This window comes from Centropristis striata, chromosome 15 (genome assembly GCF_030273125.1).
Source record: "Centropristis striata isolate RG_2023a ecotype Rhode Island chromosome 15, C.striata_1.0, whole genome shotgun sequence".
Lineage (NCBI taxonomy): Eukaryota > Metazoa > Chordata > Actinopteri > Perciformes > Serranidae > Centropristis > Centropristis striata.
This window is the reverse complement of record NC_081531.1, coordinates 29180212-29194145: the sequence shown is the minus strand read 5'-3', so window position 1 is coordinate 29194145 and position 13934 is coordinate 29180212. Positions and strand designations below refer to the sequence as shown.

The 13934-nt window shown below is 39.4% G+C and overlaps 1 protein-coding gene across 2 annotated transcripts in view; it reads right to left on the bottom strand.

Annotated features, from left to right (window-relative positions):
- Positions 1-13708, bottom strand: part of gabrb4 (gamma-aminobutyric acid type A receptor subunit beta4) — a 57870-nt gene extending 44162 nt beyond the window's left edge. For both annotated transcript variants that reach the window (XM_059351562.1, XM_059351563.1), the window contains exons 1-2: positions 12684-13708; positions 9747-9841 (exon numbers count right to left, since the gene is read on the bottom strand). In XM_059351562.1, coding sequence (XP_059207545.1) covers positions 9747-9841; positions 12684-12763 — 175 coding nt within the window. In that variant the 5' untranslated portion in view covers positions 12764-13708. The remainder of the gene's footprint in view (positions 1-9746; positions 9842-12683) is intronic.
- Positions 13709-13934: the final 226 nt, after the last annotated feature.

Sequence of the window (13934 nt, the reverse complement as noted above, 5' to 3'; positions counted from 1 at the left end):
CATCACTGGCAATTTTGAGCAGTCACATGGATTTCTAAAATCTGCAAGGCCATCTACAACAATTGACAACACTTCATAAATTACCCCGGTACAGCACCTTCTGTTAGACATTTACTGGCTCTCCAGTTTCTTTGTCATCCTGTTTATGCACATCTACAGTATGCTCTGCGAAATTCATTTTCTCTCTGCTGCACAACTGACAGAATACCATTTCATACACACTAAGCCAGTATCACTGTTTATTACACCCGACAAGGACAAAGTAAGGAAGGAGAGTAGCTTAGGAAAGCATCAGAGAACTGTATTTGTGCTGATAATCTAAATTATTTTCCATGTTCAGTATAGAAAGGAGAGAAAGACAATGTAAATGCTGACATAATCAACAACCACTGCAAAGAAGCTGAATAGTATGAAACAGCGCAATACTGAACATACAATGCAAATACTTTCTAAACTCTAGAGCAGGATATGCACTATATGTGAACTTCTGTTTATCACACATTTAAGACTACATGCACATGAACAGTAATCCAATCTCCATCTAGCAGATTACCTAGTTAGCATTAAAGCCCTACCCAACCAGCCAACTTAGCTTTTTTTCTGGCTTTTCCATGTAATGAAGAGAAGAAGATGAATGAGTAGTGCAATCAGTGAAGAGCTTTGAGCCCGTTGCTGAGTGATTTCCCCTATAATGTTGTATGTGGTGCAACTCGCAGTTTTCTGTAATCACATTAAACACTGTGGTAAATACTGTACATTGATCTGGAGGGAAAAAATGCCCACACTTTCAATGAACCACATCCCATTTAATGATGTCAAAAAATAGAGCCTGACTGATATGCGATTTCTGAGACTGATACCAATTTTCAGCCGTTATGGTGGCTGATATTGAACATTTTTGAGCTGGAATAAAAATAGACCTTATTATGTGGATTGTGCACCAATTTTGCAACCAATATGACAATATTTAACATTATTATATGTTATGTTTTGTGTCAGTATCAATTGCTGACCATTTAACTTAAGAATAAATAAAAATAAATAACACCATTTACAAATCACCCAAAGCATCTTTTTCCTGCATTATAGATTGTATAAAAAAGGTTTCATACAGGCGCATATAGGACGACACATATGCTAGAAACAAAGAATACCAATATGCCATTTATAGACCAATATCAGCCAAATATAATTGGTCATCCAGTTTATCTGTTGGGCTCTATTAAATAATGGTTTTCATTTATTTTAATTCTAATTAGATTCATGTGGTGCCTTTATGTCCAAAAGGAGTATTTGTTATATCTTGTATGTATTTTGTTTTGTTTACATCAATATACTATTGAATGACTTTAGCTGTCTGGTATGCTACAGCACAGCCTTTCATCAGGGTGGTCATTTAAAAATACATTCTCTCTATGACTACAAGCTCATCCCAAAGTCACCATTTCAAAAGTGCTTGCCTCAGAACGCCCCCTGGACATTTGTCAAGTATATTCAGTGGGTGGGGGCTTTTAACTTCACTCCGTGCTCTTCATGATTAGCGCTTGTATTCAAACACATATTTTGGCATGCCTTATACTGAATTATACTAAATAGTCTACTTGTCCAAAAAAAAAGAACCTACATGACACTTGTACAGTACCTATGTATCTATTAAATGCTGGAGTGTAAATTCAAATTTGAACAAATTTGGTACTTGGTAGTCCAGACATGTCCTGCACTTGGTTCACACTCAGCAGGAAGAATGGCATGTTCACAGCATTTATGATATGTCACCCTTCATGCTTTGTTAATGGTGGAAGCTGAGATCATAAAACCCATTCCCGTGACGATGACAGCTTGATTTGAAATATTTCCTCCAGAAGGACAAATGTGTGACCGTGGTGAAAACTGAGCTGGGTCCTCTTATCTCCTCCAACGGCCTGGATGTCACATTTGTTTTTTTATCTTTCTTTAATATAGAGATCGATACAATGATGTTTTTCCTCACTAGAACCCAAACCAATTTAGCACACTGGTGACCCATTGCTCTACATGATTCTAGTCCCCATGTGCTAATCAATAATGGCGACAGAATGTCAGGTCAGCCTGCCCTTTTTTTCTGACCGACAGTGCAAACCCTACTTGGCACCGCCCATTACTCTGGTGCATAAGGACACACACATGCAGATGAAGACAAACATGTGACCATACAGCAAGTGGCTAAATTAAGCGGTGTAAGTAAAAGGTGTAGACTTTATTGTAACGACCATTTATTGATTGGTAATTTATTGGCTACAGGCAGTATTTTTATTTATTCTACCCATGCTGATTGGGTGGAACAACAAGTATTCCAGGAGTCTATTTATGCACATCAAGGTAATAAGCAGAGAAGACAAGACTTTGTACAGTAGGTAGAATAAATTCACAATTTGTTTGAAGTAGGAACTGAAATATCAGGATACAGGCTATAATACTGTTAGGCGTGATTGAAATGTTCAGCATACGTGACAAATCAGCGTATGAACAGCCATAAAACATTCTGTTGTGATTTATAAAAATGATTCAAATAATCGTCGACTACAAGGTTACACCATATGTGTAAATGTATTGAGAGACTGGTTAATAATTAAATGGGCCTCTTATGAAACTGATTTAGCTAGGTCATGTATTTCATTACTCTACTTAATAAATGTATTCAGATACATTTTATGGGTCATCACTTTTATGAAAACCACTTCATCATACAGCATAATGTCCCACCGTGCAACCCTGTACTGGATGTGTTGAGGTCATGTGTCAGAGAAACCTTGCAATGCATTTCAGGCGGCTGTAATGTCCTGGAAAGGCAGTATTTGCATTTGTGGCGATTTTGCAGTGGCAAACAACTCGACAGAGAAATAACCGTTTATATTTGAGACATATAATGTCTCAAGCATTCTTGGAGGACTGTACATGTTTTTGTGTGAATAAGAAAAGTCGTAAAAAAGTGAGATATGGTTGCACTGAAATTAATTTAGCATGATTAATCACATGTGTTCAAAACAGACAATTTATTTCTCTGTGTTGCACTTTTTTCTGGACATCTTTGCAAATATTTAATTTCTCTACAAATATTTTAATTCCTTTGCACATATTTAAATGTCTCTGCACATGCTTAATTTATCAGCACATAATTTAATTTCCTGCAAATGTTTAATTTCCCTGGGCTTATCTTAGGTTAAATTATGGCTACTGTCTTAAAGGTTAAGTTTAATTTTAATGTATGTATATTGTATGTTCAATGTATGTTTGCATGCTGCTACAGGATGCTTTAATTTGCAATCCATCTATCTATCTCTACATATACTGTTGCAGCATACAGTACATATTTCTGGCAAGGCCAAAGGTACTACATAACAAAAGATGATGCATTACAAGTTGCACCAGTGGTATGAAATGGTATATACTACTGTCTTTGAAGTCAGCACAGTCTCATTCTCCTCCGACCCTTTAATATTACGCTATATGTGTTGCCGGTTGTTAAAACTGTGTTGCTGAGAGTGAAGCAGATCTTGAACAAAGTAAATATTTTATTTTTGTATTTGTCACTAAATGCCATTTTAGTGACAGAATCTGCAGAAGAGTGGTACGTGTCTTGTAAAAAAATAAATAATGGATCCAATATTTACTTAGGGGACTCTGGGGCAAAAGAATCGGTCTAGTGTCCTAAAGGAGCAGGGCAGTGGTGAAACCCCCGTGACACAGATACAGGAAATGACTTGTAAGTGTCCTGGTCCCTCGTAATATTCTAAAGTCCTCCTTCACTGTCTGATCTGCTTTCTCTGCTCAAACAATAAGGGGAGGCTGGGAAGGAGCCGCACTCACATAACAAATGCCATTCTGTTTCATGAAATAACAAAAAAAAGGTCACAGGTGGATGTCGTTCCCTTGCCTGTCACTGCAGTATTGAGCAGGCCATGGACTGCAAACACTTTGTTGTGATGGGGCTATCAATCTACTTTGAGAGAGCATACACAATTTCAGGGACAGATGAGGAACATCTGCCCTTTGAACTGACTGGCTAAGGCATGAAAAGAGGTGGTTGAACCATTTCTCAATTGGCCTTGTTCTCTACATCCGTGTCTGTGTCAGGAAAGTAGATATACAATTGGGCACAGCTTTTCAACCAAGAGGCACCCAAATGATCCCATAAATCTCTTCCATGGTTTGTGATCAGTCACTGGGACATACAACCATTCTGGTCCCCAAAAACCAGAGTCGGCCATCTGGCATTCCGCCTCTTTGGATAACTGCGAGCATCTAGTAGCTTACAGTCATGTGTGGTGTGAGACAGTGCAGAAAACAAGACAAACATGTCTTGGTCCCACTTCGTAACCTTTTCATAGTAAACCACTTGCTATGCTTAACCATTAAGGACAGGGTAAAAAAAAAAAAGAGGCTGTACTCATATGACCAATCCCATGTTGTTTCATGAACTCACCATAAAGGTCACAGGTAAATGTTGTCCCATTGACTGTCACTGCAGTATTGAGCAGACTGCAAACACTATGTTGTGATGGGGCCATCAATCTACCTGCCCTTTGAATGGCCTGACAAAGCCATGTAAGCAGGTGGTTGAACAAATCTTTGATTGGCTTTGTTCTCTATCTACTTGTCTATGTTGGGGCATCAAACATACAATTGAGCACAGCTTTTCAACCAAGAGGCACCCAAAGGATCCTCATGTGTCTTCTCCATGATCTGTATTCTGTAAAACTGTTTTGTGCCAAGATGGGACACATGGGGCAGGGTAAGGGCTTCTTCTTTCCTATGTCTAAACTATTGCTGGAAAATGCTCAGGTTGGAGGTCACTATAGCTAGTCCAGGAGAGGCCAAACATGTGCAATGGAGGGCCCACTGATTACCTCAGCAGGTGACTTCACCGATGAGTTCCTTCCTTCTGCATCTGAAGGGTACTAATCAGTGAGATAATTCTTTGGTTGGCTGGAAAACCTGCAAGCTGCTGGCTGTCCATGGCACACAATTGGCCACTTTCACACTAGGTGGTTGTATCAAAACACATGCTTGTACCTTTTAATGATAGTGTCATTGTTTTCTTTTAGGACTATTGGAAAGATGCACTGGAAGAATGAGCTTCAGTCTGTAGAAATGCTCCAATGCTTCTTATACTTTTCCCCTCATGGCATGAAATACAAGCTGGACTTGTAAAAGTATTAGGTTGGTTCTTGATCGAAGTGCTTCCTCAATTTAAAACCACTGAGGGTACCCAGCTCCATCTTAAAACTTTACAGTATCTTTGGTCATAGTGCTGTACTTCAGTCAGATCTCTGTGAGCCAATCCTGATGATGCATAACGCTGCCTCAGATCAGTCTCAAATACAATGACCCCAAACATTCAAACTATTTAACTCATGAATATTCCCCGTATTTTTTGCAGTTATTACAGGTCATTATGAACGCTCAAGAGCTTTCCAGAAAGTCAGGGAAGGTAAGGCACTGTACTGTATGCCATGATTAACCCTTCAGAGCAGCCTCCATCAGGGCATGTCATCAAAAACAATGCTCCAATAACTGTTGTAACTGCCACAATATAGGCATCAAACTGGCTTCATTTACAGGAATATCTGTGAACTTTGAAACTGGACTTCTAAAGCTTCACATCATCATTCATTCATAGGCCAGTTACTCATATGGAATATCACCCACGCAAGAAACACCTAGTAGCTCTTTTTAACCTCATCTGTAATCCACATTAGCAATGTCCCAACTGTTCTAATATCTGTACCCTCTATACTCCCAAAAAGCTTTAGCTCCCCAGACATATCAATTGACACTCCAAAATAGGCCCACATTACCACATTATCCTACCACATCCTCACACATCCCATTTATCATTTGCGTAACTAGGAATTAAAAAAAAAAAAAGCATATGGCCATTTCTTATTTCGTGAAAGCTAGAAAACAAGAGACATTGGTGTGTGAGGATGTGTAACAGACACACAAACTGCAACTAAAATTTGTTTTATCTTTTTTCCTGAAAAGAAAAGAAAAGAATGGAACATAAAAAAAAAGGTAGCAATTATGTACATACTGGTAACTGGTTTCATTTTTTGCAAAGAATTCTTATCAATTGGATTTTCAAGTGCCAAGTTCCAAAAGTGGAATTGAAAGACAAAGAAGTCATGTTGATGAACAACACAGTCAGTGGTGGACTGTTACTAAGTACATTAACTCAAGTACTGTACTTTACTTGAGTATTTCAATTTTATGTAACTTTATACTTCTATTCCGCTACGTTTTAGAGGCAAATATTGTACTTTTTACTCCACTACATTTAGCTGACAGCTTTAGTTACTTTTCAGGTTGAGAGTTAACATAAAAACATGATACATATAAAGTGATTAGACTTTTTTATTTTTTATTTTATTTTATTAAATATCATAACAGTATTAAGAAGTTAAAATGAGTCCTTTAAATAAATGCATCAATAATAATAATCTAAGAATATATTTGGAATATATAAAACAATCTGAGTGGGTCCATTCTGCATAACAACTACTTTCATTTTTGATACTTTAAGTACATTTTGATGCTGATACTTTTGTACTTTACATCAGTCCGTTTCGAATGCAGGACTTTTACTTGTAGTGGAGTCATTTAACAGTATGGTATTAGTACTTTTACTTCAGTAAGAGATCTGAATACTTTTCCCACCGCTGACCTATGACTTTAAAATGTACAGTTTCATAACTCAAATGAGTCTGAAAAAAAGGCCATTAATGCTACCCTTGAACAGTGATGCTTTCTCTGTTGGGTCTGCAATGCTCTGCTCACCTTACTGAATTTGAATGTCCGTGATGCATCATTCAGGTTACCTTGGGGTTGTGGTCTATGATTCAGCTCTGTTACCATGGGCAATTTGTTAGGAAGTTTCATATAATCCAAGCAAGCAGATAATTAAAGGGAAGAGATATATACACCATTTGCAACTGATGCATTAGTTGGAGAAAATGCCACAAAGCCAAGTTTTCTGCAAATAAAAAATATTAATAATGACTACAATTAAAAAACAAATACAATTCACTTCCTCTACAAGATCGTGAACGCTGGGAAAGCTGCCATTTGGGTCTGTGAACCATTTCTTAAATTCCAATTTGGCTCACAGACCAAGGGGCAGACGAGGGCAAGGTCTGAATAGAGTGACTGTAGAGCTTTTCATCTGCATATACTGGTGATACGGCCACAACATATTATTGGAATTCTGTGGCATCAGTCTTGGCCAACGCCTTTCTGACCATTCAAACCACAGTGTCTCTTTTCCTTTGAGTCAGTTTTTATTTCAAATATGAGTGCTGGCCGGCCTGTTAAGAGCCAAAGTCAGTGTCCAGCATTGTGCCAAATTAAAACCCTCTTTGTTGAATCTCGAGAGCTGAAGGTCGTCAGCAGTTGTGTCACGACAGAAGTAGCTGACTGATGTTGGAAATATCAAGACATGATGGACTACAGCTCCCTGGCCTGAGGGTAAAGCACAGCTACTCTCTGCCTGGGATGCTCTTTAAAACTTGCTCTACCCACTCCAGTGCATTCCCAGGCTGCAAGTCAATAGTGGGCAACAGCCAATGATCATGTACTTTAATACAAAAAAAATTAAATTAGTATCAGAATAACAACAATTTGCTTTCTGATTTCTCACATTTTTGCTTGTCATGTAATTGATACAGTACAAAGTGGTACTGTTTCATGATTTGTGGAAAAACAGTCGTTTATTTTTTATATATATGGATAAAACATTCTTATTTAAGGATGGTCAAATGTGTATCAACAAAAAAGGTGCCACAAAATATAAACAGTTACTGCCAACATTTGGTTGTTTAATCTGCTTGTAGAACACCAGTGGCAACACTGTTTTTCCAGTGAGGAGGACAATAAAGTTTGAGTAAAGAAGTCTTACTTTAAGTAATTTAGAATTGATGCCAAGTGTCATGAAGGCGCTACTTGACATGCCTTTAGTGGGGCAAAGTAATGTTTACATTTGTTTTAGAAGCAAGTGGATGGCTTCCCAAACTGAAATTGGCAGCAAATTGAAAATTCCTTAATGTTAAATGTTCATAACCACTGTCGAGTACTATCCTGTTGATTCAACTGTCTGAAACAGTTGTGAATGAGACATTTCTTTCCTGCTTGCTTTCATTTCCTTCCACTGAAATCTATGAAACAACTCTGAAATGGCAGCACTCCAAAACACTGAACGAAGACGTAACCTCAACTATAACATATTTTTACAATGGCTAACATCAGACTAACGCATTTTGGCACATAAGCCTTCATCAGAGCATCTGTTTTTGGCAGTGCACCCAACCAGAGGAAGGTTATATGAGGAGGCGCACCTGCTATATGTTTTTCACTGCTTGCTCTCATTCTCATCAAGTGTGATGTCGTCGCATGACTGACAAGCGGCTGCCTGCAGCCTATTTAAAAAAAGATATCTACTGTATCATTCTTCTATCATTTCTGACTTAAGATTTTATTTAATAATGACTAAACAAGGGATGGTCATGCATTTGCAAGCATGGGGTTTGTCAGCATGTTGATATATTTCCTAATACTCTATATTTTTGGCCATGGAAAAATGGAGCTGGAGCAAATCTGGCTGGCTGTTTTATGTTTTTGGAAGAAGCTTTTGTGAGTACAAAGTTTTTGAATGCATGTCTACAGCAGGAACAATAAAACTGGTGCTAAAAAAAGAGGTACAATCATACTGTATTCAATTAGAGCCATCACTGTGGCTGTCAGTCAGCTTTGAGTTATGACGTCTTCAGTGAGTGGCCTTGTGCCGACCGGGCCCCAGATGCTAATGTCAGAGGGATGAAACAGGAAACGTCCTGTTTAAAATCCATCCTATGTATTGTAGGTACTTAACTTTGCAACATTGTTCTATTCCAAACCTTTAATTTTACATTGAAGCAGCCTGATCATTATGAGCAACAGGCTGTTCAAAAGCCCAAACAGTTTTATCTTGCTAACCATCTACTGTGGTTAGATAGAATAGATAGATAGATAGAAATAGATAGAAATACTTAATTAATCCCTGCAGGGAAATTATGTTCGTCACAGCAGCTCCCAAACGACAGTCAGACAGAAATGGCAAGAGAAGAAAAAACATTTGAACACTATACATATGGTCACATCAAAAGATAATTTTTTAGTTTCAGTAAAACAAAATGGGTCGAGAATTTTTTTGTTTCAGTAAAACAATCAACTCGAATGACATACACTAATGACTTGTCCCCCACGCCTTCTATTTTTTCAGCAATTATCAAAATAACCATTACTCTAAAGAGCGGATATAAAAGATGCCCAATTTCCAATAAAAGCTAATGGGGCAAAAGTGTTTTCCCTAATCTGCAAATCAAACGCCCAGAAACACTGCTATGCAACACAAAGAGGCCATAAAACATCTCCAATCAGAAAATAATTAAAAAATCAATACATTCACTATTCCTGGTCTTAAAAAGCATAGTGTTTGACTGCTCTTCTTCGTGTGTGCCCTACTTCTCGAGGAGCAGCCATCTTCGATATGTGAATAGATGCATAGTAATGACATGGTAGCAGTCACATCAAAGCCATTCCCTATATTTTGCCACAGGGCCACTCTTTGACAGATTTCAGAGGAATGACTAGTGAATATTATGGTGCATACACGTTGGCATGCACATACCCGCGACAACAGAAACCACCAAAACAGATGTAGCCGCAAAACGTACCTCCAAAATCAGGCCTTAAACGGATGTCATATCCCTTCAGCAACTTGTCCACGGTGGTCTTGGCCACAGACATTCCGGTGCTTCCAGTGGAAGAGCTGAAGGAAGAAACCACAAGTGTATAAGAGCCATTTTAAGTAGCAGGGCAGCAAACACATGTCTCATACTTTTGAAAATGATATTTTTTTGTTTCTCTAAAGCACATCTACGGTACTGTACGATAGGTTATTACTGAACATACACTCTGTCTCAACATTACTGACATTAATGCCACCTTTGAGGAGGAAACCTCTGTATGGCAATGTGGTAAGGCTTTGACAAAGGAAAAGAGGACTTTAAACAACACATACATGTATCGTTGCATCCTAATTTCTTTGAACTAATCATTAATTCCTCACATTTCGCCTATATCATTCTTAGTTTTAGTCAGTTTTCATTTTGCATTCTCACAACCTTACAGTCAGAACATTCACACTGAAAAGATTAAGATGTATTTTTTTGTATGCTGCAGTCAGTCGTTGGACAAATACACTATATGGACAAAAGTATTTGGCCACACCTGTTAATTACTGGATTCAGTTGTTTTAATCAGACCCCTTGCCACAGGTGTATAAAGTCAAGTGCCAGGCCATGCAGTCTCCATTTGAAAACATTTGTGATGCGAAATGGGTCGTTCTGAAGAGCACAGTGACTTCAAGCGTGGTACTGTGATAGGATGCTACCTCTGAAATAAGACGGTTTGGGATATTTCATTCCTGCTGGATATTCCACGGACAAATGTAAGTTATATTATTAGAAAGTGGAAGCATTTAGGAACAAAAGCATCTCAGCCACGAAGCAGAAGACCACGTAAAATCACAGAGCGGGATCAACGAAGGCTCATAGTGCGTAAAAGTTTGGTGGAGGAAGGAAAATGCTATGGGGCTGTTTTTCAGGGTTTGGGCTAGCTTCTTATCTCCAGTGAAGGGCTATGTTAATGCTTTGACAAAACAAGACATTTTGGACAATGCTTTGCTTCCACTTTGTGGCAACAGTTTGGGTTAGGCCCTTTTCTGTTCCAACAGGACTGTGCCCTAGCGCACAAAGCAAGGTCCATAAAGACATGGTTTGATGAGTTCAGTGTGGAAGAACTTGAATGGCCCGCACAGAGCCCTGACCTCAACCCCATTGAGCACCTTTGGGATTAACTGGAACGGAGATTGTGAGCCAGGCCTTCGCATCCAACATCAGTGCCTAACCTCATAAATGCTCTACAGAATGAATGGGCACCAATTCACACAGTAACACTCCGAAATCTTGTGGAAAGCCTTCCAAGAAGAGTGGAAGCTTTTTTTAGGTGCAAAAAGGGGAGAAACTCCATTTTAAAGTTTATGTATTTGAATATAATGTCATTGCAGTCCCTGTTGGTTTAATGGTCAGGCGTCCGAATACTTTTGTCCATACAGTGTATATTAAAAGCATGTTGACTGTTTTTTTTTTATCATGGGGAAGGTTCAAAATGTGCCTTGTGTCTGCATTTGCCCCTCCCATTTAATCAGTAGAGGGGCTGTGGTGGTGATGATGCACCTGTCAAGCATTTTATTGATGTCTGTCCTTCAAAAAAAGAAGGAATTTTAAGTAATAATGCCAGTCTTTTGGGTTTCTGTATCAGGTAGCTGCTCAGCATGTATTTAAATAATCTCTGTGTTACAGCGCAGCCTCCCATCATTCTGTCAGAGGCACAGGCTGGTCTGAGCCTGGACTGGAGACAGACTATCCCCAGGAGGAACGTATAGTCCGCACTAGTCTGACTGACACTTATAACATTGGTGCCATGACCTGCATCACCTGACCGAGACCGGCTCTCCAGCTGAGGTTCCTTGTTACGGGGGAGGGTGTGGAACAAGCGTGTGTGTGTGGGGGGGAGGAGGGGGTGGTAGTGGGTTAAAATTGCTCCCCTGATAGGAGCACTAGCCCTCGGCTCAGTCAGGGAAGCACTGTTCAATTAGCTCATAGGTAGTGCAGCTGTTCATCAAGCTGGCCGGGAACAGGACTTGTGGGTTTGACACCTGAGAGCATCATTATGAGAGGAATAACAATACATACAAGATTACGCCCCTTTTATTTGTTATTCCTGGTTATAATATAATGGGATCAAAATGTCAAGAAAGAGCGACCCACTTCTCACTGAGCACCTAAATCTCATAACAGAGGCTGTAGGTTACTGCAGCCAAGGAAAAGGAGTAGGCCACAAGGGATATGTATCAGTGCCTTTAACACCGAAACAATAAAGGAATTGATCTGGAGATTGGGGCTGTGATGATGTCCATGAAGGCTCCTGCAGTTATTCATACTGTAAACATTTCTAAGATCTTATTTATTGAAACGTTAAATCTTAACATCCTGTGTCCTGTCTTGAAAGCAACAGCAGATGATGACCTGCTGGGATTATTTTTCGATTTTAATTGATTTGGTTCCGGTCAATAAAATTGGCAATTAAGAAGATGATACGAATAGGAATATTGCTTTGCGTTTATACGGATGAATAGAATAAGTAGACTGTCAGACAGAGTGGCTACAGCACTGTAGACTCATACATCTATAGCTGCTTATCCTGGAGTAATCAATCGATTGCTGGCTGATTGATCCTATCAGCTAATAATTGTCAATACAACTATAGACTACTGAGGTGTGGGATAAACAGAAAGTACACATATGTTTATCCCCATTTTGATATCGGGAGTAGGTTACGTTTCACAATAGGCTTGATGCCATGCACGCGCATGTTTTTACGCTCGCGCGCCACAGCACTGTCTAATAGAGCATATATCGGCAGCAATGCCCCTAATAAGTAGGCCTGGGTACCCCGTTAATGCGATTTGCCACATCTCAGCCTTTTATTGACCGGTAATCACGTCTATTGGTGTGAAAGGTTTTTCTTCCCAAGCGACGTTTTCTTACCTTTGAACAAAGCAGAAGAAGGACAAAGCCGCCAGAGCAGAGAAAATTCCACATAATTTATCTTCTTGACGACCCAACATCTCCACAAATCCTTATATATAGTTTCTATAATCCAACCAGTCCAGTGGTCCTCCAGAAAATGCACAAAGTAAAAGCTGGCAATTAAAAAATAATTGCCTTTTAAAAATGTCGAATGAACTAGCCTACATCTACGCATGCGATGTCTTCATTAAAATAGGGTTCTTGATTTAAAAAATCTCGTAATTGGCCCCCGCTGTTTTCCCCGGCTATGGAAATCCGTGCAGGTCACAGAGCCCCTCGACCAACACCAGAAGATCAGACATCTTGCTCAAAGACAGCATACACAATACTTTTAAAAGTGATGACAAGTATTCTTCCCCTTAAAAAAACAAACACTGGCATGAATGACTGAGCAGCAGCCTCTTGATGATCAAATTGGTGGATGAAATTTCCCAGTCCAAATCTGCAGAAGAGGCATGGTTCCAGCGATCCTCTGGCGCCAGACTATTCCACAACGTGATGTTGTTAAAAGATATTTGTTTGAGCTGGAAACGCTGGTCGGCTGAAGGGGAGCGGTGAGTTTAAAAAAAAGAAAAATGAAATCTTCATTCCCTTTTTTTTCTCCCGTTGCTGCTGCTGCTGATGATGTAGATCAGCGCAAAGTCACTGAGGGGAAAATGCACATTGAAAAAGCACTGGGTAATATCTGATGCAGACGTCAGAGCAGGCTATATCACTCCTCTGGTGAAAAAAATTAGATGCCGAGAAATATGGATGGCCCCTTATACGCCAATGCATGTATCACAGCGTCAGATTTCATATCAAAGATGCAAAGAGGCTATTTGAAAAGTCCACTTGCCTCCGCTGTCCAACGTTAAATGGCGTTTCAACACGTTAATGTGCTCCGCGCATCTCCTCCTCGAAACACTGAACAAATGACAGATATTCAACAGTCCGAGGGGACATGATGAGGAAATCTCGTCTCTTGTCTCCTTTCGATTTTTGATTTTTTTTTTTTTTTTTAGTTGAAATTAAAATGATGTCCTACTGGGGGGGAGAAGGGGGGACACCTAAGGTGAATTCCTTAGCGACAGCCTGTTCATGCACTGAATTGTCTGCCTATTCTCTCTGAAACCTATTAGGATGCTGGGAGTGTGTGCCGGTGCGTTTTTATGCATTTCTTCCACTTTGCCATAATTTTGGAACACGCACACAGAGAGAGAGACACGC